The sequence below is a fragment of the Micrasema longulum genome, unplaced genomic scaffold (genome assembly GCF_059751315.1).
Source record: "Micrasema longulum isolate JH-2025_06_02 unplaced genomic scaffold, ASM5975131v1 h1tg001079l, whole genome shotgun sequence".
NCBI classification, from domain to species: Eukaryota; Metazoa; Arthropoda; class Insecta; order Trichoptera; family Brachycentridae; genus Micrasema; species Micrasema longulum.
Genome location: NW_028278267.1, coordinates 54,340 through 77,202, shown reverse-complemented (window position 1 = coordinate 77,202; position 22,863 = coordinate 54,340). Strand labels below are relative to the sequence as shown.

The 22,863-nt window shown below is 38.9% G+C and overlaps 3 protein-coding genes across 3 annotated transcripts in view; 1 reads left to right on the top strand and 2 right to left on the bottom strand.

The window, feature by feature from the left end:
* Nucleotides 1-22,863, bottom strand: part of LOC148277164 (uncharacterized) — a 74,611-nt gene that overhangs the window by 7,056 nt on the left and 44,692 nt on the right. The gene's annotated exons all lie outside the window — the stretch shown is intronic.
* LOC148277166 (phospholipid phosphatase 5) lies at nucleotides 1,020-10,167 on the top strand. The gene is made up of 6 exons (XM_088233255.1): nucleotides 1,020-1,317; nucleotides 2,453-2,636; nucleotides 3,130-3,199; nucleotides 6,146-6,274; nucleotides 7,838-8,005; nucleotides 9,824-10,167. The coding sequence occupies exons 1-6, from the start codon at nucleotides 1,250-1,252 to the stop codon at nucleotides 9,985-9,987; spliced, it is 783 nt and encodes a 260-aa protein (XP_088089381.1). The 5' UTR covers nucleotides 1,020-1,249; the 3' UTR covers nucleotides 9,988-10,167.
* Nucleotides 19,157-21,075, bottom strand: Alg10 (alpha-1,2-glucosyltransferase Alg10). Its single transcript, XM_088233250.1, has 3 exons — nucleotides 20,560-21,075; nucleotides 19,966-20,202; nucleotides 19,157-19,183 (listed from the first exon to the last, which is right to left on the bottom strand). Exons 1-3 carry the CDS (start codon nucleotides 21,073-21,075, stop codon nucleotides 19,157-19,159), a joined length of 780 nt encoding a protein of 259 aa, XP_088089376.1.

Genomic DNA, 22,863 nt, shown 5'->3' with positions numbered 1-22,863 from the left:
CACATTCGCCTGAGAGATCGCATTTCGAAATCATTAAGCCTACTTTCATCCCTGTTTTATCCAAGTTTATACTCCGCTCCCATACATCAGAGTCGGGACCAGGACTCCATTGTAAACTGCTAATTTTGCCTCTAGCGACAAAAATTTATATTCCCTTCTCAACAATAAAAAATACAGTAAATAACACCCTAGGGAAGAAATTCAGCATGTCTATAAATATTTCGACATATTGAAAACATCATTGATTATATGTCTATAAATCTTTTTTTTTTTTTAACAATTTCTTTCTAACAATAATAATCAATTTTGTAATGAAAAACTATTAGAACGCACGGCCCCGTCCACTGGTTGCAAGGCAGTGGAAGCTAGGCGACCCAGTTTCGTCTCTTGAAGGTCGGAAATGTCCTCAGAGGGGGCCTCTTACTTCAGGTTGAAGTGTCAAATTTGGCGTGGTCAGGAATCCTTAGGAAGGTGAGTCCAGAATCCAAGTCCAGGGTGAAGTAAAGGTCTCAAGCGAAGTGAAGTGAAGTCGAATAGAAAACACAGTCGCGGGGTAGAGAGTAGAGATGAGTAAAACCATACAAATATGCCCTAGAATGCGATCTGTCATATTTGTTATTATTTATTAATAGTTTGTCACAGTTTTATTTAATTTTAAACAATTTCGAAGTCATGCGACCTTCTCGTGCACGAAAATTGTATTAAAAAAAGAGTAAACTCTTTTTAAGATTTTTAAGACAGTGAATTCAAGGAGAAATACTGTTTTCCGAAGAAAAATATGAGGCGCATAATTATTCTAGTAAAACTCGATTTGGAAAGACACAAACGAGATGAGAAAATACCAGTAGATCTAAAGGGCATAGCTGCTATTCGGTACTGGGGTAGGGGAAACAGCGTGATGGTTTATTGTCGACGTTGTTATACGAACAGACACTGGCTTCGCATTTAATTGATCAGTGATCAGACGTAGATTTCTAACGCCGTTTTCGCTTTCGAACGCGCCCCAGATTTGACACATTGTTGTCGCATATCCAATCTGTCTACCGCGAAATATTTCAATATGACGTTTTGAATGGCTAAATAATTTCTTCAATATTCCCTCGCCGAAGTAAAACCGACAAATTACGAACAATCCCAAAGAATACCAAACAAATTAATTACGCGTGTTTGCCCTTTAGAGGCGTCTGCATTTCCTGCGATGTTCGACGCCCCGTGTTAACACGTACACAATTATTCCATTTAATTCAGAATGAGATTTATCTCGACTTCGTTGTGCGTCGAAATATTGTTGCGAATTGCGATGGCTTTCCTGTTTCTGTGAGTTTTTACAAGTATTAACTGCTTTTAATTCAACAATTGCATTTTAAAAGTGATCAACGATAACATATGTTTGACACGACAATGGCATAACTACACGAACAAAGGCTATTGGAATAAATGATGGATGTCTAAAAAGAGATGAAGAAATTTTCTAGAACTAACCAGATATATTACATAGATGCAGCTTGCCCCACACATCTTATATTGTTATTTATTTAACACTTAATCCGGGAGGGTGATGTGTAGCCAGTACACATTGCGTCTAATAACTATTTATTTATTTTTATATACGCCCAATGGGCATTTTTATGGACACATTTATTCATAGAAAATTATTATAACAAAATTCGAAAGACTCAATGGCTTATAGTAGACTTTGTGGGAGTGGAAGCGGAGAGAGGTGTTTATAATTGAACTTGATTCAGTGATCGTTTGAAAGAAGACAACTTGTTATCAAAGCAATCAAGACTGGTATGTTTGTTGGCAGACCGGAGAATTCTGGGCACAGGGGAATGGAAACCATAGTTAGTTCTATGGTTATCGGTATGAAAGAGTCAGTTTTGTCTGAGGTTTCCAGTTGGGATATTTAATTTTGTCGAGCTCGGTAGTTCAGGCGCATCGAAGAGTGAGTTGAGAATTTTAAATCGATCGGATTTATTTTGACAGTCTTGAAGAGAAGATATATTGAAGCTAGTTTCTAACTCATTATACGTATATTGGTCTACGGATAAGCCCAACCTCCAGCCTATCTTTCTTCAAAATCGACGTTGAACTGATTCAATATTTTCGATGTGAACATCATAATACGGAGACCAGACGACAGAGGAATACTCGAGGTGCGGGCGAACTAGGGAACAGAAGAGAGCTTTAAGGGTATTGATATTTTTGAAGTCAGCCGTGCTTCTGTTAATAAATCCGAGGAGTTTCAAGGATTTCTTGATAACATCTTCAATATGAATTGTAAAGGAAAGTTTAGTGTCAAGTATAATACCCAAATCTCATATACTAGACACAGATGAAAATATTTCATCGCAAATTCCCGCTCGCCCCCTGTCTTCCCCGTAATGACCGAGTTCGAACGCGTTGTTTTTCGCAAAGGTCAAACTGAGTGAGGATACTGCCGCTGTTCCAGGTATATGGAGAGAATGGCCCCGTTCAGCCGCCAGATCCACCCGGACGAGATGTGGCTGTATCGGAACCCGCGCAGGGAGGCCTACGTCGGCACCGGGCTGCTGTGGGCCCTCGCTCTCCTCACCCCGCTGCTGCTGGCCCTGGCGCACTTCGCCCTGTCGCGCGACAAGGATGACCTACTACAAGTGCTTATAATTTTTATATATTTATTCATACTTTTCTCTTACAAACTATAATTAATAATAAAAATAATGTGACCTCGCTGGGGTTACCCGTGCCGAGGACACTTAACAATGTACTTTTTGGCTAAAGCTAGGGTTTCCTAGGACAGCGGTGCCCGTATCTTTACGGCCGTAGTGAACGGTGATGCGGTGGACAGCCGTCGTAGAGGTGGCTAGAGAGTGGTTTTATTTTTTAACGGTGTTATGAACACCGTTTTCCTAAGAAACAACTCTCTAATTACCGTCTCTAACCATCGTTAAGATACGGACACCGCTGTCCTAGGAGACCCTAGCTTTAGTGGCCATTTCGACCAGCCAATGATAAGTCATAAGCCCTGTAAATGCCTAGACTTCCACATTTCCTTCTCAATAATGTTTTCCCTCGCTGTTGCCATAAATTCAAATGACCCTGAAGCCTTTTCTCCTCCTAATCAAAAGTTATCGTGTATTTTTCTAGACCCTTCTCGGAGTATCTCTGGCCCTCGGAATCAACTGCATTCTGACCGACATGGTCAAACTTATCGTCGGTACGTATTGTATATTTCATTTTTTATATTTAATTTCAACGTTTTTAAAGAAGTAAGGATATTTATTTTTACACTAGTTATTTCCAATAAAAGCCCATTAGAATCACAAGAGATATTGCAAAGTGATTTCAATAAATTGTTAAAATGGGCTCATGACTATGGTCTCATTATAAATGCAAAAAAGACCAAATGCTTCCACATAAAATCTCCTCGTGCCAAAAAATATGTTTTGCCTAATATTATTGCTCATTGCACAAATTGCTTGCACGCTGCGTGCGTTTGGACATGCAGAGCCAATGGACAGCAAAACAGTTAAAAGGATCTACGATGCGAATGTTGATGGATGTAGAAAACGAGGAAGACCGAGAGAGACATGGCACGATCGAGTCCATCGAATACTCAAAGATGGACATGTGAAGAGTACAAATAATCGGTGTGCGTGCATGAGATGATGAATGGATGCAGAGGAAGCGAGGTCTGTATGCAAAGACAGAGTGATGTGGCATTATATCCTCTGTTATTTTATTCATATATACGCCCAATGGGCAATTTTAAGGCCATATTTACACATAGAAAATTATTATAAAAGAAAGTAGAAAGACAACGGTATATAGTAGACTCGGTGGGAGTGGAAGCAGAGAGAGGTGTTTATAATTTAATTTGATTCAGTGATCGTTTGAAAGAAGACAACTTGTTATCAAAGCAATCAAGACTGGTATGTTTGTTGGCAGACCGGAGAATTCTGGGCATAGGGGAATGGAAACCATAGTTAGTTCTATGGTTATCGGTATGAAAGAGTCAGTTTTGTCTGAGGTTTCTAATTGGGATATTTCATTTTATCGAGCTCAGTAGTTCAAACGCATCAAAGAGTGAGTTGAGAATTTTAAATCGATCGGATTTATTTTGACAGTCTTGAAGAGAAGATATATTGAAGCTAGTTTCTAACTCATTATACGTATATTGGTCTACGGATAAGCCCAACCTCCAGCCAATCTTTCTCAAAAATCAACGTTGAACTGATTCAATATTCTCGATGTGAACATCATAATACGGAGACCAGACGACAGAGGAATACTCGAGGTGCGGGCGAACTAGGGAACAGACGAGAGCTTTAAGGGTATTGATATTTTTGAAGTCAGCTGTGCTTCTGTTAACCCAATCCACGCGGGCGACTCACCGGTGAGCCACCGTGTACTTGCCCTGTACGCGGGCGACTCACTGGTGAGTCGCGAGTTTCTCACGCGATATCTGAATGAAAACATACTAGCAGAAGTCGAAACTTTGTCTCTAAAAAATCTCGAATCATCACACTACTGACATCTTGCGTCTTTTATCCAAAATATGGTTCCCAGCTAATCAGGCAACAGTTTTAAGACGAACCCTAATTTTGATTTGATCGACAGCAGTTTTAAATCTTCCCGCGCCGTTGAGAACGTGGTGACGTAAGTGGGTATTTAGTTCAGATAAGCGGCGGCCTGCAACGACTCCCAATCAAAGTATTCTTTGCTTTTTTGCGTATGTGAAGAACTACATATAATCAATCGGTTCCGTTTTATTAGTGAGTTTATTTCATTCGGTGATGTGATAGTAAATATAATAAGCAAACAGTAATAATGTGCATCCTGTTTTTAGTGTAACATGCTTTAACATAGTGAGATATTTTAGTATATATCAGTAAACTTCTATTATCGCGTTTAAAACTTTTTTGATTTATATTTCTCGTATTTATTTATTTATAAGTGTTTTTTTCAGTATTGCGTAGTAAAAAAACTGAACATTGAAATAATATATTTAATAAGTTATGGTGCGTGTTTTTTAAAAATTGATTTTTTAAGTATTTTTTTTAGTTCCCAAAATTTAAAATGTCGGGTCCCGGTCTTAGCAGCGATGAAATTTTGAATAATTTAGAATCAATAGACTCAGATTTTGAAATGACTGAGAGTGAAAATAGTACTGAAGCTGTTGAACCCGATAACTATGATTCCGATACTGAAATCACTGTCGAGGAAAGTGATGACGCCTCGTGGATTGCAGGCCCTTTTGTACCTATAATACACGAATTCGATGATTTCGCATCAGGTATTAATCCTAATACAATGTTAACTGAAGATTCCGTAGAACTAGACTTTTTTGAATATTTTTTGAATAGAGAAATTATGACAAAAATAGTTAACGAATCCAATAAGTTTTATCAGTACAAAATGAGCACTGTTGATTTTACGGAAAAGGCGAGAATATAGAGTATTTTTAAGTGTTTTATTTTTAATCTAAGACCTTTTCAAGTGTTTACTATAAAAACTATAACGGCGCCCGGTGGTGTAGTCTGCTGCGGTACCCGCGCATGGCTGTGTTATGCGGTACGTATTATTATATACTATATGCACGCATCTACTTATGTAGTCTAGCTATGGCGACGCTGGCCTTGTATGGGAGATTATTTTCGATGATTTATCGAGTTTTAGTAACGTTTGAGGTGTTTATTTACATTTAGAAACGTACTTTAGAATCTTTGTGATGATTTCATTAACACAAGATGTTAAAATATGAGCGTTATTATTGTTTAAAGTCATAAATAAGATTAGGCAAAAGGACTGCCGCGTGTGAACGTAGCCGGGGATATTTTTGTCGCGTCGAATAGGTTAATAAATCCGAGGAGTTTCAAGGATTTTTTGATAACATGTTCAATATGAATTGTAGAGGAAAGTTGAGTGTCTAATACCCAAATCTCGTATACTAGACACAGATGATAATATTTCATCGTTCAGTGAGTAGTCGTGTATGATTGGATAACCTTGCACTTACTCAAGTTGAGATGTAGATTATTGGACGAGCACCAGGCGCTAAAAGACAGTAAATCAGACTGTAATAGTGAACAATCGGAAGCGTTGTCGAGTTTTACGTCAAGGGATCCAAATGATGGAATATTTGTCTCCGGTTGTGTTGCAGGAAGGCCGCGGCCGGACTTCTTCTGGCGCTGCTTCCCGGACGGGGAGCTGAACCCGGAGCTGCGCTGCTCCGGGCCGCCGGCCGACGTGGCCGAGGGCCGCAAGTCCTTCCCCAGCGGACACAGCAGCAGTGAGACACCCCTCTCCATTACATTGATTTAGGATAATTTATGCAGCGTCAGTTTTGTGAAAATCACCTCGAGATATATCTGGTCTATCTTGGTGATTGTTTAAATCTAGAAAGACTTACACAAAAAAAGTCCAGATCTTGCCGTATTTTGCGCTGTGCTGATCTGATTGAGGAACAGCACATTATTAAGATGGTACATCAATTAAGATATTACATCTGAATTTGTTGCAACAGAGAGGAAAAAAAAATTGAGAAGGGAATATGGAAGTCTAGGCATTTACAGGGCTTATGACCTGTCATTAGCTGGTTTAAGTTGTCACTTTACACACAGTGTAACATTCACCATTTTTCCCTTGTTTAAACATCCGCATTTCCTCATCTGTCGACTTTTGTGGCGAAGAAGCTGAAACCTTTATTATGTAGGTGAGATTCATCCGGCTGAACCGATTTACCTACTAGGCAACGTCTGAAGACTATTTTCCAGTTTTTATACTTCTTCTTTTACCAGTTAGTTGATTCAACAATGTTTTGTGTATGTCGAAATGTTTGCAGACAGGCAAGCAGGTGATTTGGTTCAGCCGGATGAATCTCACCCACATTATGAAGGTTTCATTTATTTCACTTTACAAAAGTCGACAGATAAAAGAGTTGAGGAAATGAGGATGTTTAAACATGGGCAGAATGGTGAATGTTACAATGTCAGGTCGTACGCCCTGTAAATGCCTAGACTTCAATATTCCCTTCTCCAAAATGTTTTCCCTCTCTGTTGCAACAAATTTACATCAAGATATTACATCATCACATCATCTTGTGGTTGGAAATTGCATTTTGACGCATTTAGATTTGTTTGCACTCTGGACGGGGTTGTGAATTATGTGGGTATGCATGTGTCAAGTATTGTCACAACTTCTACATCCTTTTACCCACAACCACCGTTCTTTTCCCACCTTAGTATCCTTTGGTTACCCGCCACATTAAGACCTCGTGTCTTAAATTGCGCGTTTATTTTCATTTTTTTTTTTTTTTTGCACCACTACAGGCCAGTAGGCCCAATTACAGTGGTGAATTACATCACAGAACACCCAGGCTTGAGAAAAATTCATTTTGATTTTTGTGTTCTCACCGGGAATCGAACCCGGAACCTTCCGAGCGTGAGTCAAGCGTCTTGACCACTACACCACGGAGGCCGCGTTTATTTTATTAAAAGTGTGCCGCATCATAGACTTTGTTTCCACCAACCTCCAGTGTTGAGCTGCAGATTGGTGCCGCTCGCAAGTTACCAGTCGGACCACAGCAATTCCATCAAGAACGAAGATAAGGTTAGTGGCCTCCATTCCTAATCCATCTCATTTGATGGGTTTGCGACCGATTGACGCTGCATACCGCATATCGAGGATACTCACTTATTTTCATATAAATTAAATACAGTCCACTCTGCTCAATAATAGTGTAGAAGCCCCAGGGCTTCGCTCCCCGCTATTTTTCGTGGGGATTCGTTTTCCCACCACGGGGGTGCTATATTTCCATCGAGCCCCGCTTCACGTGTGGATGTCTTCTCCCCAGTATCCTTCTGCTCCCTCGGCTTCATGTCCTGGTGGAGCATGGGCAAGCTGCGCGTGTGGAGCGGGCAGCGGGGGCGCGGGGCGCTGCTGCTGGTCGCGGGGAGCCCGCTCTGCGCCGCCCTGGCCGTGGCGCTCTCGCGCACCTGTGACTATCACCACCACTGGCAAGGTACGTTCGGGAGGGTCCGGTGTCACGGACACCCTCTGGCACAGCGCGTGTGCAAACTGTGCAAAAGGGAATATGAAAGTCTAGCCATTTACAGGACTTATTACCTATCATTGGTCATGGCTTAAAATGAACAAACTTAACACATTTTTTATTATTTAAAAAACAAAAATATTGGTTTTTTATTTAATTATTTTTTATCACTTTTAATGATCACACCTTTCAATTAATTTATGAAAACTTTTTTTGTAGTTAATTGGTATTATTTGACTGTATATTATCTGGACCTTAACATATTACAAGAGAGATGAAGAACATTTAAGAGAAGGTAATATCTAGGCATCTACAGGTCTTTTGACCTGTCAATGGCTGGTTTAAGTAACCACTTTACACACTGTGTAACATTCACCATTCTGCCCACATTTGAACATCTATATTCCTTCAATTCTTTCATCTGTTGATGTTTGTGAAGTTAAAGAGCTGAAACCTTTATTTCTACCTGGTCCATGAAGAAGTATAGAAATTGAAAAAATAACATTTTCAGGCATTGCCTAGTCTAGTATGTAGGTGAAATAATTCAATAAGACGAATCTCACCTGCATAAATAAAGGTTTCAGCTCTTTAACTTCACAAAAATCAACAGATGATAGAACTGAAAGAATATAGATGTTCAAATATGGGCAGAATGGTGAATGTTACACAGTGTGGAAAGTGGCCACTTAAACCAGCCAATGACAGGTCATTAGCCTTGTAAATGCCCAGACTTCCATATTCCCTTCTCAAAAATGTTTTCCCTCTCTGTTGCAACAAATTTACATCAAGATATTACATCATCACATCATCTCGTGGTCGAAAATTGCATTTTTTAGCATTTAGATTTGTTTGCACTCTGGAAGGGGTTGCGAATTATGTGGGTATGCATGTGTCAAGTATTGTCACAACTTCTACTTCCATTTACCCACAGCCACTGTTCACTTTCCACCTCAGTATTTTTTTATTACCCGCCACATTAAGACCTAGTGTCTTTAATTGCGCGTTTATTTTGTTAAACGTGCGTCGCATCATAGACTTTGTTTCAACCTGTCATAAGCCCCGTAATGCCTAGACTTCCATATTCCCTTCTCTAAAATTTTTTCCCTCTCTGTTACAACAAATTTAGATCCAAGCCTGTCTACAAGCATTTGTGCATACCCAAAACATTCATAGGTTGTTTGACGTATTCCGTTTGAATTTAGATATTTTTTCTTCATCAGACTTCTATTTCATTCTTTCCTAAACGGAGTTTTAGTCCCAACACTTACGTATGGAAGTGAAACATGGAACCGGCAGAGGAAGGATGAAAGCCGAGTGAACGCGGTTGAAATGCGATCTCTTAGACGAATGTGTGGGAAATCAATGTATGAATAGTATAATTGATAAGATTAAGAAAGGGTCTCTGAGATGGTTTGGTCACGTAGAACGAATGGACAACGAGAGAATGGTAAAACAAGTATATATGGCAAAAATTAACGGCAACGTTAGACGAGGACGACCGAGAAAGACGCGGCACGATCAGATAAACCAAAATCTTAAGTCTGGTCATGTCAAAAGCAGACAGAACCGAAGGGCATGTATGACAAGATGTATGAATGTGGAAGAGGCTAGGATTGTATGCCAGGATAGACGTGTGTGGCGGTCCATTCTCTCTGCCTGAAATGGCGTGATGGTAGTAGTAGTAGTTCTTCATCAGAAATGATTTTTCCCATATTTTTTACTGGTTCATGTGCACAACGATCAATAATGCAATTTGGTCTTCGCTTTACGTATTTTATTTATTTCTAGACGTCGTGGTGGGCTCCGTGCTGGGCCTGGCCATCAGCTACGTCTGCTACCGCCAGCACTTCCCCTCCCTGGCGTCGGCCCGCTGCCACCGCCCGCTCTCCGAGCCGCACGGCCCGTCCCCGGAGAAGGCCCTGCCGGCCCCGCAGCAAGTCAAGTGGATTTAACCAAAGACCGACGAGTTGACGCTTCCGTGGAACGGAGACATCTACTGGCACCAGCACGATAGTCAACGCCAAATAAATGTTAGATTTAGCTTGTTCAATTTCAATTGTGTTATGTTCATACAGCACCGTGTCAAAACTGTCAAACTTGGTTATTACGATCACAGAAATAGCTCGATCTCAGATACAATGTTTGATTATGTCCTAATGCTTGCAGACTGGCTGGATTTCCTCCCTAGGGAGTTGTTCATATTTAAATTTATTTCAACAGAGAGGGAAATTTTTTTGAGAAGGGAATGTGGAAGTCTAGGCATTTACAGGGCTTATGATCTGTCGTAAATGCCTAGACTTCCATATTCCCTTCTCAAAAATTTTTCCCTCTCTGTTGAAATAAATTTAAATAAAGATCTCAGATATTTATTTATTAATATTTTACTCTTGCAAACTATAATTAATATTAAAAATAATGTGACCTCACTGGGGTTACCCGTGCCGAGGGCACTTAACAATATACTTTTTTATTAACATTTTACAACAGAGATGAAGAACATTTAAGAGAAGGTAATATAGAAGTCCAGGCATCTACAGGGCTTACGACCTGTCAATGGCTGGTTTAAGTGGCCACGTTTCACACTGTGTAACATTCACCATTCTGCCTATATTTGAACATCTATATTCCTTCAATTCTATCATCTGTTGATGTTTGTGAAGTCAAAGAGCTGCAACCTTTATTTATGCGGGTGAGATTCATATAATTGAATTATTTCACCTACATACTAGACTAGGCAACGCCTGAAAATGTTATTTTTTCAATTTCTATACTTCTTCATGGACCAGGTAATTTATCAACGATATTTTGAGTTTGTCCAAATTTTTGTAGACAAGGACTGGATTCAACTCCCTGGGGAGCTGTTCATATTAACATATTACAACAGAGATGAAGAACATTTAAGAGAAGGTAATAAGTCTAGGCATCTACAGGGCTTATGACCTGTCAATGGCTGGTTTAAGTGGCCACTTTACACACTGTGTAACATTCACCATTCTGCCCATATTTGAACATCTATATTCCTTCAATTCTTTCATCTGTTGATGTTCGTGAAGTCAAAGAGCTGAAACCTTTATTTATGCGGGTGAGATTCTCCTAATTGAATTATTTCACCTACATACTAGACTAGGCAACGCCTGAAAATATTATTTTTTCAATTTCTATACTTCTTCATGGACCAGGTAATTTATCAACGGTATTTTGAGTTTGTCCAAATTTTTGTAGACAAGGACTGAATTCAACTCCCTGGGGAGCTGTTCATATTAACATATTACAACAGAGATGAAGAAAATTTAAGAAAAGGTAATATAGAAGTCTAGGCATCTACAGGGCTTATGACCTGTCAATGGCTGGTTTAAGTGGCCACTTTACACACTGTGTAACATTCACCATTCTGCCCATATTCGAACATCTATTATCCTGCAATTCTTTCATCTGTTGATGTTTGTGAAGTTAAAGAGCTGCAACCTTTATTTATGCGGGTGAGATTCGTCTAATTGAATTATTTCACCTACATACTAGACTAGGCAACGCCTGAAAATGTTATTTTTTCAATTTCTATACTTCTTCATGGACCAGGTAATTTATCAACGATATTTTGAGTTTGTCAAAATTTTTGTAGACAAGGACTGGATTCAACTCCCTGGGGAGCATCTACAGGGCCTAGACTTCTATATCACCTTTTCTTAAATGTTCTTCATCTCTGTTGTGATATGTTAATATAAACAGCTCCCGGGAGCTTTCCCTTAAGGCTGTAGTCGGGAAAAACGAGCGCAAAATTAGGAAATCATACGATTTAGCCATTTTCAAATGAATGATTTTTTCAATATTATGTATCTTTTTTGGGTGATACCGTGTATGTTGGATTTGATCCGACGTTTCGGCTACCATTGCAGGAGCCATCTCCAGGGAAAACTGTGTGTTTTATAGAGAAATGTATGTGTTTATGTACTAGTAATTTGTACCGTGTCACTGAAATGTGCCTACTGCCGACTGCGACACGGTACAAATTACTAGTACATAAACATAATGTATGATAGGTGCCCTAATGTCGAAATTAGAGCAGAATGCAAGGCTGAGTTAAGCATTATCGACAAAATTAAGAAAGGTCTTTTGCGATGGTTCGGTCATTTGGAGCGAATGAATGATGAAAGAACGGCTAAAAAGATTTATGATGCGAATGTGTCCGGTTGTAGAAGTCGAGGAAGGCCGAGAAAGACATGGCATGATCGAGTACAACAAATTCTTGAAAGTGGTCATGTGAAAAGTCGGAATAATCGACGTGCGTGCATGAGAAGATGTATGAATGTGAAGGAAGCAAAGGAAGTGTGCCAGGACAGAGTGGTGTGGCGTTCTTTCCTCTCTGCCTACCGCTACGGGGAAATGGCGTGATGGTTAGTTAGTTAGTTAGTAAACATAATTATTATTTCCTACAAAACTAGAAATGTGCCTACTGCCGACTGCGACACGGTACAAATTACTAGTACATAAACACATACATTTCTCTAAAAACACACAGTTTTCCCTGAAGATGGCTCCCGCAATGGTAGCCGAAACGTCGGATCAAATCCAACATACACGGTATCACCCAAAAAAGATACATAATATTGATAACAGTGACTGTGAAAACCTTCGCACCTATTTAATGTTTTTTTCGATCGGGCAATAATAAAAAAACAAAAACGCATAAATTAGATAAAAATAATATGTTTCGCGACCCTCAGACCAGCCTTTTCGAAAGCAATTAGGGCTGTACCGAAGGTCAGTCTAAAAGTCAATAAGATATTGTTTTAAATTGAATATTACAATTAGAATGATCTTATTTTTTGGTATGTGTATTTTTGTACATACACAAATCTGGATTTCTCCCGAGGGGGAGTAGGTATATATTTTTTATTAATATCCCTACAGAAATGAGGTAGAATTTTTTCAAATTCAGGATTATGGATATTCGAGCGTTTACAGGGCTTATGACCTGTCATTGGCTGGGTTAAGTGGCCACTTTACGTTTTTTACAACATTCCCCATTCCGCTTATTAGCGAATATCGACACAGGTAACATTTTGATTTTTGTATATATGTTATTAAATGAGAAACCATTCACTAGCGTGTTGGAGCGCCATCTATGTATTGATATTGAAGTTAAGTATTTTTAATTAGCATATTACTTTATTTTATGTATTTAAGACTCTTCCGAGTTAAATTAAGTACTAGTAATCGCCTGCAGATGATTCTGCAATTTATTTATACTTATATTTTGACCAGATCTTATTACACAACATTATTTCATTTAATAAGATATATACAAAAATCAAAATGTTACCTGTGTCGATATTCGCTAATAAGCGGAATGGGGAATGTTGTAAAAAACGTAAAGTGGCCACTTAACCCAGCCAATGACAGGTCATAAGCCCTGTAAACGCTCGAATATCCATAATCCTGAATTTGAAAAAATTCTACCTCATCTCTGTAGGGATATTAATAAAAAATAGAATGATCTTATTTTTTCAAAAAAAGACTATACAATTCTATAAAAAAAGGCTTCAACTAAAGTATTTCAATTTTTTTGTATTTTTTTTTTAATTTTACCAAAGGCATAATTTTAAGTTGAAAGAAAGGAAAATGTCACAAAAATGTATGTGTTTTAAAATGCTTGTATTTTTTTTCAAAAACAACAAATTAAAATTTGGCCACGGCCACTTTTATGTTAAATGTATTATCTTCAAATTCTTGCGACAAATTTTTGTTCGATACTTCGTCTTTTTTGAGATCCCAGATGCCTAAGTTTAGTCTAAATTTGAAATGGCGTAATCTGCCGTTCAAAACCATCACGCCGTTTCCCCGTAAGGGTAGGCAGAGAGGATAGAACGCCACAGCACTCTATCTTTGCATACAGATCTCGCTTCCTCTACTTTCATACATCTTCTCATGCACGCGCGCTGATTATTCCGACTTTTGACGTGTCCATCTTTAAGTATTTGTTGGATTTGGTCACGCCACGTCTTTCTCGGTCTTCCTCTATTTCTGCATCCGTCAACATTCGCATTGTAAATATTCTTAGCCGTTCTCTCGCTGTCCATTCGTTCTACGTGTCCGAACCGGCGCAGAGCTCCTTTCTTGATTTTGTCGATAATGCTTGTCTCAGCCTTGCATAATGTACGGATCTCGACATTTGCGCATCTATCGTACATAGTTTTACCACACATTCGTCTGAGAGATCGCATTTCGACAGCATTCAGCCTACTTTCATCCCTGTTTTTGCTATAGACTCCCATACATCAGGAACGGGACCGGGACTCCGTTGTGAACTGCCAATTTTGCCTCTTGTGACAAGCATTTATTTGCCAAGGTCGATTTAAGTGCACCGTTCACTCATTCCCGGCACTCACCCTCCTTTCAATATCTTTCTCAGTCATTCCATCCCTAGTGAACATACTTCCCAAATACACAAATTCCTCTACTTGTTTGCGTATAACTCCATTCACAGCGATGTCACATTTAGTCATTCTTTCATTTCTTTTAAAAACCATCACATTGGATGTATCGACGTTCGTCAGCAAATGGCTTCCCTCGCATACAGCGTAGACCTTTGTTACCAAGAATTGCAGTTCCTCTTTGTTGTTAGCAAGGAGTACAGCATCGTCAGCATACAAAAGACAATTGACATTTAAATCACCCATTTTCGCACCCATTCTTAAGCCTTTCAGTTCTTTTATGCAGTTATCGATATACACGTTGAACAGCCATGGTTACATAAAACTTGTATGTATATTTTTTAACAGAAATACCTGTAAAACATATTGTTTATATCTAATATATGTTTTTTTATTATTGCCCGATTAAAAAAAAACATTCGTTTTAAAATGGGAAAATCGTATGATTTCATAATTTTGTGGTCGTTTTTCCCGACTGCAGCCTTAATCTATCAGGGGTAGAAAAAACAGTCAGGGGGCTGAGGAATCGTTGGACCCCCGCTTTGGCCAGGTAGTCAGTGACGAGGAAGGCGCTGTCGGCGATGCGACTTCCAGTCGTCTGCATGACGCGTTGAATCACAGCTGCACCAGGTGGTACAAACTCGCGATGGACCGGTCCTTTCTATCGTCTTGATCCTGGCTCGGGGCGAGAGACGCCGACCTTTTGCCGATCCGACAGATCATCTTCTGTGAAGGCTGTCTCGGTCGTTTGAACAGTTTCCTCCGCAGTCTTGCCAAGTTCGACGCGAAATTTGACCACCGTCCTTTCGTCTGCTGCACGAGGTCACCGAACAACTTCTGCGGAGACGCCTGTCCTCCCTCTCCGGATGGCCGGAGAAGACTGAGCGATTCAGCGTTCGTTCGCTGGCTTCCCCCTACCGTTTCCAACCAGTCCGCACGCGCTCCGATGTACAGTCGCCTCAAAAAAAATCACTGAGATTATTATCCGGACACAATGTATATCTTGTTAGACACATAAAATTATTACAGTAACATAAATTTGATTTGACTATATTTTTAGGACAAGTAACACTGTTCTTAGACAGTCATAAATAGATTATTTTACTACCAAAAAAAGAACACGAGTTATTATTGTGGATAATTTATTCAGCGCCATTTTCGTGAAAATCACCTCAAGGCCACTGTACAGTAATATTCCAACACGTCTTGCGGTTACAGAGCGCATGGACAGGTGGGATTCTAGTTCCTCGTTTACGATTAAAATTTAATTGAATAGCAGATAACAGATGGGGGCTAGATTACAGCATGTCTTGCAGCTACAGAGCGCATGCACGGAATGAAACCCAGCCCCCATTTACGTAATCTAAAATGTTTTATTTTAGTTTTTCTAATTATTATATCAAAATCTCTTGTGTCTCAGCCTTACCACACATTCGTCTGAGGGAACATATTTCGACAGCGTTTAACCTACTTTCCTAATTATTTTTCCAATTCCATACCACCAGAACTCCATTGTGAACTGCTAGTTTTGCCTCCCGCGACAAACATTTGTCTGCCAAGGTGCACCGTTCACCCTGTTCCCGCACCCACCCTCCTTTCCATCCCCAGTAAACATACCTCCCAGTAGCTCCATCACAAATAACTACCGACGTGCTAATAAGCAACGTGATAACAATTTCTCACTATTATCGTTTATCGTATTCGCGATCACAATGCGACAACCACGAACACCTATCATTAAATGTCAAAATATTTACGTTTCGCGGCGTATAATCCTGCTGCGCAATCACATATTTGAATTTCACCGGTGTAAATATAGAAAATATTCCATAACTGCTATTTTTATTTATTTATTTATTATTTATCACACTATTCATTGCATTTAGCCGGCAGTGGCGAGCCAAATGTCAAGAAAAGCAGTCTCCATAGTAATTGTAATATAATTTTCACTTTTTTGTATTACAATATATGGTATTATTTTTTTAGTAAACGCCGATTTTTGGCCAGTGAACTGTATTTATTTACGAGGAAAACAAAAAACAAACCGACACGAGCGTTGACTTAGAGATTACACACGCGTTGACTTGTGACCGCGATAACTTAAGCATGTTCATTATTGTTCATTGTGATCGCTCAAATGCTTAGCACGTTTTTAGCACGTCGATAGTTATTTGTGATCGAGCTAAAGATACACAGATTCTTCTACCTGATTCAGAATATCTCCGTTCACGCTGATCTCACATTTAGTCAAACTTCCAAATATTAGTTAAAATGGTTTCAAGCGTATTTGTGGGTGTTTATAATACCGGCTCTTAACCATATATATACATACTAATTGTTGTGATGTGTTAATTAAGAAAAAGTCATTAAAAAGTACTTAAATATTTATTACAAATTATATTTACATGTTTAACAAAGATGTTTATTGTTTAAAAATAAACTATTTACAAAAATCAAAAGGTTTTTTTTTTATCTAACGATATTTTGAGTTTATCCTAATTTTTGTAGACAAGGACTGGATTCAACTCCCTGAAGAGCTGTTAACATCATCATATTACAACAGAGATGAAGAACATTTAAGAGAAGGTAATATAGAAGTGCAGGCATCTACATCGTCCATGCCCTTTGTAGCTGCACGATGATTGCTTATCTAGCTTTCATATACCAACTTAAAAATACCTAAATTTTATAAATGGGTTCTAGAATTCCAATCGTCTACGCGCTTAGTAGCTGCAAGACGTGTTGTAATCTTACTCCTTTTTATTATTCATATAATTTTTTTTTTTTTTTAGTATCATTAATACACTAAATTTATTTGTCAATTTTTAAAATGTGTAAATGGGAGCTAAATTTCTAACTGTCTATGCGCTCTGTAGCTGCAAGACGTCCTGTAATCTAGCGCCTATCTGTTATAATTTTTTATTGATCTTAATTGAAAACGAGGAACTAGAATCCCAACCGTCCATGCGCTCTGTAGCTGGGATATTTATTAATTGTACAGCGCCCTTGAGGTGATTTTCACAAAAATGGCGCTATATAAATTATCCAACTATATATATATACAGGGCTTATGACCTGTCAATGGCTGGTTTAAGTGGCCACTTTACACACTGTGTAACATTCACCATTCTGCCTATATTTGAACATCTATATTCCTTCAATTCTTTCATCTGTTGGTGTTTGTGAAGTTAAAGAGCTGAAACCTTTATTTATGCGGGTGAGATTCATCTAATTAAATTATTTCACCTACATACTAGACTAGGCAACGCCTGAAAATATTATTTTTTCAATTTCTATACTTCTTCATGGACCAGGTAATTTATCAACAATATTTTGAGTTTGTCCAAATTTTTGTAGACAAGGACTGGATTCAACTCCCTGAAGAGCTGTTAACATCGACATATTACAACAGAGATGAAGAGCATTTTAGAGAAGGTAATATAGAAGTCTAGGCATCTAAGACCTGTCATTTTTATTTATTTATTCATATTTTTTCTCTTACAAACTATAATAAAAATAATATGACCTCACTGCCACTGGGGCACTGGGGTTACCCGTGCCGAGGACACTTAACAATATACTTTTTAAAATATATTTACATTTGAGAATAAACAAAGAAGACTAACTTAATAAACAGAGATAATTAACAAAATGTTAGACAGTTTTAAACACCATAAATAATTTATGTACATCTATATTATTTATATTACAAAACGCACAATGAAAGAACAAAAACCTAACATAAGCTACACACTTGTGGAGCAGTTGATTCAATATTGGTTTGAGCGAATGAGACAATCCATTTTACTTCTACCCAGCTCCACTATCCATTTTTTATAGCCTTTTTGAACATTTTCTCATTAATAACAGTTTTAATAGATAGCGGAAGTAGGTTATAGATTTTAATTGCATAATACTCGAAACCCCTTTGTCCGAATCGGCTGGTTTAAGTAGCCACTTTACACACCGTGTAACATTCACCATTCTGCCCATATTTGAACATCTATATTACTTCAATTATTTCATCTGTTGATGTTTGTGAAGTTAAAGAGCTGAAACCTTTATTTATGCGGGTGAGATTCATCTAATTGAATTATTTCACCTACATACTAGGCAACGCCTGAAATTTTAATTTTTTCAATTTCTAAATATTAGTAAATATTGGCTTCTTTAAAATGTTCTTCATCTCTGTTGTAACATGTTAAGCTGCCCATGTTTAAACATCCACATTTCCTCAACTTTTCCATCTGTTGACTTTTGTGTTGCAATATATATAAATAAGAATAACTCCCTAGGGAGAAAATCCAGCCAGTCTGCAAGCATTTGGACATGCTCAAACATTGTTGAATCAACTACCTGGTAAAAGAAGATGTATAAAAATGAGAAAATTGTTTTCAGGCGTTGCCTAGTAGGTGATTTGGTTCAGCCGGATGAATCTCACCCGCATGATTAAAGGTTTCAGCTCTTTTACTCAACAAGTCAATTATTATTATTATGGATAACTTATATAGCGCCATTTTCGTAATAAAATACCTCAAGGGCGCTTTACATTGTGATTCTATCGTTAAATTAATTTAATTGAAGCTTTTAAATTTGTAATTTAATTAAAACAATTTATTTTGTTGTCACATGCTACGGATTTATTCAAATGATTTAGAGAACAAGTGGTTTTTAAGTTTTTTCCGAAACATCACTTCACTCCCACAGCCTCGTGCCTCTGCTGGGAGAGCATTCCACGCCGTAGGGCCTGCGACCGCAAATGCGCGTTCACTTAATTTAGTGCGCTGTTTGCGTAGAGGTATAATAACTTTTCCTCTCGCCGTAGACGTAGCTGATCTAAGCGTGAGACGCCTGTCAGCTAGTTCATCTGGAATGCAGAGTTCCCTTAGATATTCCGGAGCAGAGTTGCGCAGTGACTTATACATAAGCCGACAGAGTTTGTATTCGACCCTCTGTGGAAAACGTAGCCAGTGTAGTTCCCGAAGTAGTGGAGTGATATGACTGAACTTAGAGATTCCGAAAATAAGTCTCGCTGCGGCATTCTATACAGATTGTAGGCGAGTCATTTTGTTCATTGGTAGACCTGCGTAGATACCATTACAATAATCGACTCTAGACACTACAAACGCATTTATTAATTGAAAAGCGGCATCAACCGGCAAAGTCAACGATGGTGGATGTTACGCAGTGTGTAAAGTGGCCACTTAAACCAGCCAATGACAGGTTATAAGCCCTGTGTGCCTAGACGACCATATTCCTTTCTCTTTGCAACAAATTTAGATCTAAATATTAATTAGTTCACCAAATCATACGTTGAGGTTTATCATAATTGGACCATTGGATTTCCTTTGTGAAAAATACATAAAAAGTTAGGCAATTTACCGCTAAATAGAAAAGGGTTTCGAGTATCTTCGACGATCGCGAGTTCGGTAACATTTCCAAGCGCAAGATTATAAAAGGCACGAGGAAATAACGCGGTTCCAACAGTCGCTGCGGTACGAGCGACGCGATCAAACATATCGTGTAAGGGACGTAAAATCCGGCGTCGCTTCTGATCTGCAAGGCGTTCCAAACGCTGCGCATTATGTACACGTAGGCCGGCACGCAGGCATACTTGGCCCACCAGAACCTACCAAAGAACCTGTTCCAAATATAGAAAGTGTAATGGCGATTGTCGGCCAGCAAATATGGATGAACCGAAGTGTTCAAATGGACGATCAGCGCGCAGACGACGATCTGTAATAACACGACTTTATACGATTTAACGAGCGATCTGAAATCTTCCCGTATCGAGCGAGCCATCAGTGGCATTGAAAAAACACTGTAAAAAAGACAAAAGTAAAACAGCTGCGGAACATGAATGGACGCTTCGTGGGCGGATTTATCGCCAAGAACAATCGAACCATTCTTGAAAACAAACGCTACGAATCCTGCCATAATTGTAAACAACGACAGCATAATTTTAAAATCGTCGCTTTCAATACCCAACAAAGATCTGGGCGATTTCGCGACAAACACGAGCGAAGAAAACAATTCAGAAAACCCGAATCTGTCCGAGTTTCGTGCCTTGTTCGATCGGCGGCGGATATTTACCAGGCTGTTCGCCAGAACGCGCCCGAAGCAAAACGCCACCCACACGACGTTCGTCTGGCGCACGAGGACCGCGGCCGCGCACGCGAGCAGCGCGCGCGCCGGGCGCGCCCGCCGCGCGAGCTCGAGCGCCAGCAGCAGCGAGGCGAGGGCCGCGGCGTCCGTGTAGTAGAGGTGGGCGAAGAAGTACAGGGGGGGCAGGAGGGACAGATGGAGCGCGCCGCGCCGGCGCAGGATCGCGACCGTCAGGCACGACGCCAGCAGGCTGGACAGCCGCATGGCGTACGGCGAGCACCCGAGGGCCGGGGACAGGATGGCGGAAATCAAATATATGCCCGGAGGCGTTGTCAGCTTCGGCTCCCAGTGAGACCAGTTGCCTTCGCAGTAAGCCATCCCTTGCGGAAGGTGGAACTCTTCGTCGACGACCAGCTCTGACGTGGTAAAAATCTTTTGGAATACGATGAGCGACGGCAGCAGATAAGCCCCCAGCGCCATCAGAATGCGCCACGAATCAGACATATTTTCTATTTATTTTAAATCAATCTTGTTTTGAATTTCTTGACAGCAAATATGTCTAAGCTCCGATGACAGCTGTCAAAATTGTCACATCCACGGCTCGTTCCGAGTTGCATAACTTAAACACGCATTGGATTTTGCGTACATTTGACAAAACACTTCAATTAATTACTTTTTATACCAATAACAAAAGTTTGTTTGAATATTTATCAATATTTTTATGCCACGATTCGGCGTCCGGCGTTCAGTCGACAAACGTCAAAATTTGACACTCAGTGTTACCAATCGTCAAAATTAAAACTCGCCGGGAGTGGCTACTTTATAATTGTAAATTTTATTATGGGGAAAAAAAGCGGTAGATTTATTTATTTATTCATTTTAAAATACGTTTGTATAAATATTCACCAAATATTATGGCTTTTAAGGCTGTGCCCTAAGCCATAATTATTAACAAAAACATAATATGAAGTAAATCAAAATAATTTATAATTTCAACAATTAAATTTAAAAAACAATCCATAAAAGAAATAACATTAAAAACTTAAACAACAATATTTTGAGTTTGTCCAAATTTTTTTAGACAAGGACTGGATTCAACTCCCCGGGGAGCTGTTTATATTAACATATTACAACAGAGATGAAGAACATTTAAGAGAAGGTAATATAGAAGTCTAGGCATCTACAGGGCTTATGACCTGTCAATGGCTGGTTTTAAGTGGCCACTTTACACACTGTGTAACATTCACCATTCTGCCTATATTTGAACATCTATATTCCTCCAATTCTTCCATCTGTTGATGTTTGTGAAGTTAAAGAGCTGAAACCTTTATTTATGCGGGTGAGATTCATCTAATTAAATTATTTCACCTACATACTAGACTAGGCAACGCCTGAAAATGTTATTTTTTCAATTTCTATACTTCTTCATAGACCAGGTAATTTATCAACAATATTTTCAGTTTGTCTAAATTTTTGTAGACAAGGACTGGATTCAACTCCCTGGGGAGCTGTTTATATGAACATTTTACAACAGAGATGAAGAACATTTAAGAGATGGTAATTATCAATTTCAATTTATTTATTTTAAAAACGTTTATGTACATAACAAAAAAATTCAATGCATACATAAAACGAAAAAATGAACACTAAAATTTAAATATACAAAAATGGTAAAAATAAAAAATACCCAGCAATTATAGAGAAAGAATGCAATCCTCCCTGAACTTTTTTTCACTAATATGAAAGATGTCAATATCCGAAGAGATACGGTTGAGTAAAGACATTGCTCTTCCTACTGGCATTACCATCGGCAGGTTGGTTCTGCAAGCAGGAAGATAAAACAGCTTAAGCTGTCTTTGTCTAAGGTAGTCATTAGGAACATAAAGAAAAATACTCTCCGATACTAAAACATACACACCTACCGAGAGATATGACAAAAACATTGGTGATACCTTTAGTTAAATCTGGGCAGGTAAACTTGTCGGAAAAACAAAATTACAGGCCAATATCACTAACAACCATGATATCCAGAATCTTCGAAAAATTGGTGTTAAGAATTATTTTGGAGAAATTAAATACTTGCGGAAACCAATTCGGATTTAAAGCAGCTTTGTCAACAGATATGGCAATATTTGCCTTAAAACAAACAGTGGCCTACTATAAATCAAGAAAAACAAATACATACGCATGCTTTCTGGATTTGAGTAAAGCATTTGACGGCGTAAATCATAAAATATTATGGAATAAAATGGAGAAGAAAGGAATTCCATCTTGTATTATTAATACGTTGGC

Excerpts from the sequence above, each read along its gene's own strand:
- Alg10 (XM_088233250.1), bottom strand. The coding sequence starts at position 21,075 with ATGTCTGATTCGTGGCGCATTCTGATGGCGCTGGGGGCTTATCTGCTG. Across the intron at positions 20,203-20,559 it reads GCGTTCTGGCGAACAGCCTG|ATCGTCGTCTGCGCGCTGAT; the intron begins GTAAATATCCGC and ends GTGTTATTACAG. Across the intron at positions 19,184-19,965 it reads TATGTTTGATCGCGTCGCTC|AGGCACGAGGCTGTGGGAGT; the intron begins GTACCGCAGCGA and ends CTCTCCCAGCAG.
- LOC148277166 (XM_088233255.1), top strand. The coding sequence starts at position 1,250 with ATGAGATTTATCTCGACTTCGTTGTGCGTCGAAATATTGTTGCGAATT. Across the intron at positions 1,318-2,452 it reads GCGATGGCTTTCCTGTTTCT|GTATATGGAGAGAATGGCCC; the intron begins GTGAGTTTTTAC and ends CCGCTGTTCCAG. Across the intron at positions 6,275-7,837 it reads CCCCAGCGGACACAGCAGCA|TATCCTTCTGCTCCCTCGGC; the intron begins GTGAGACACCCC and ends TCTTCTCCCCAG.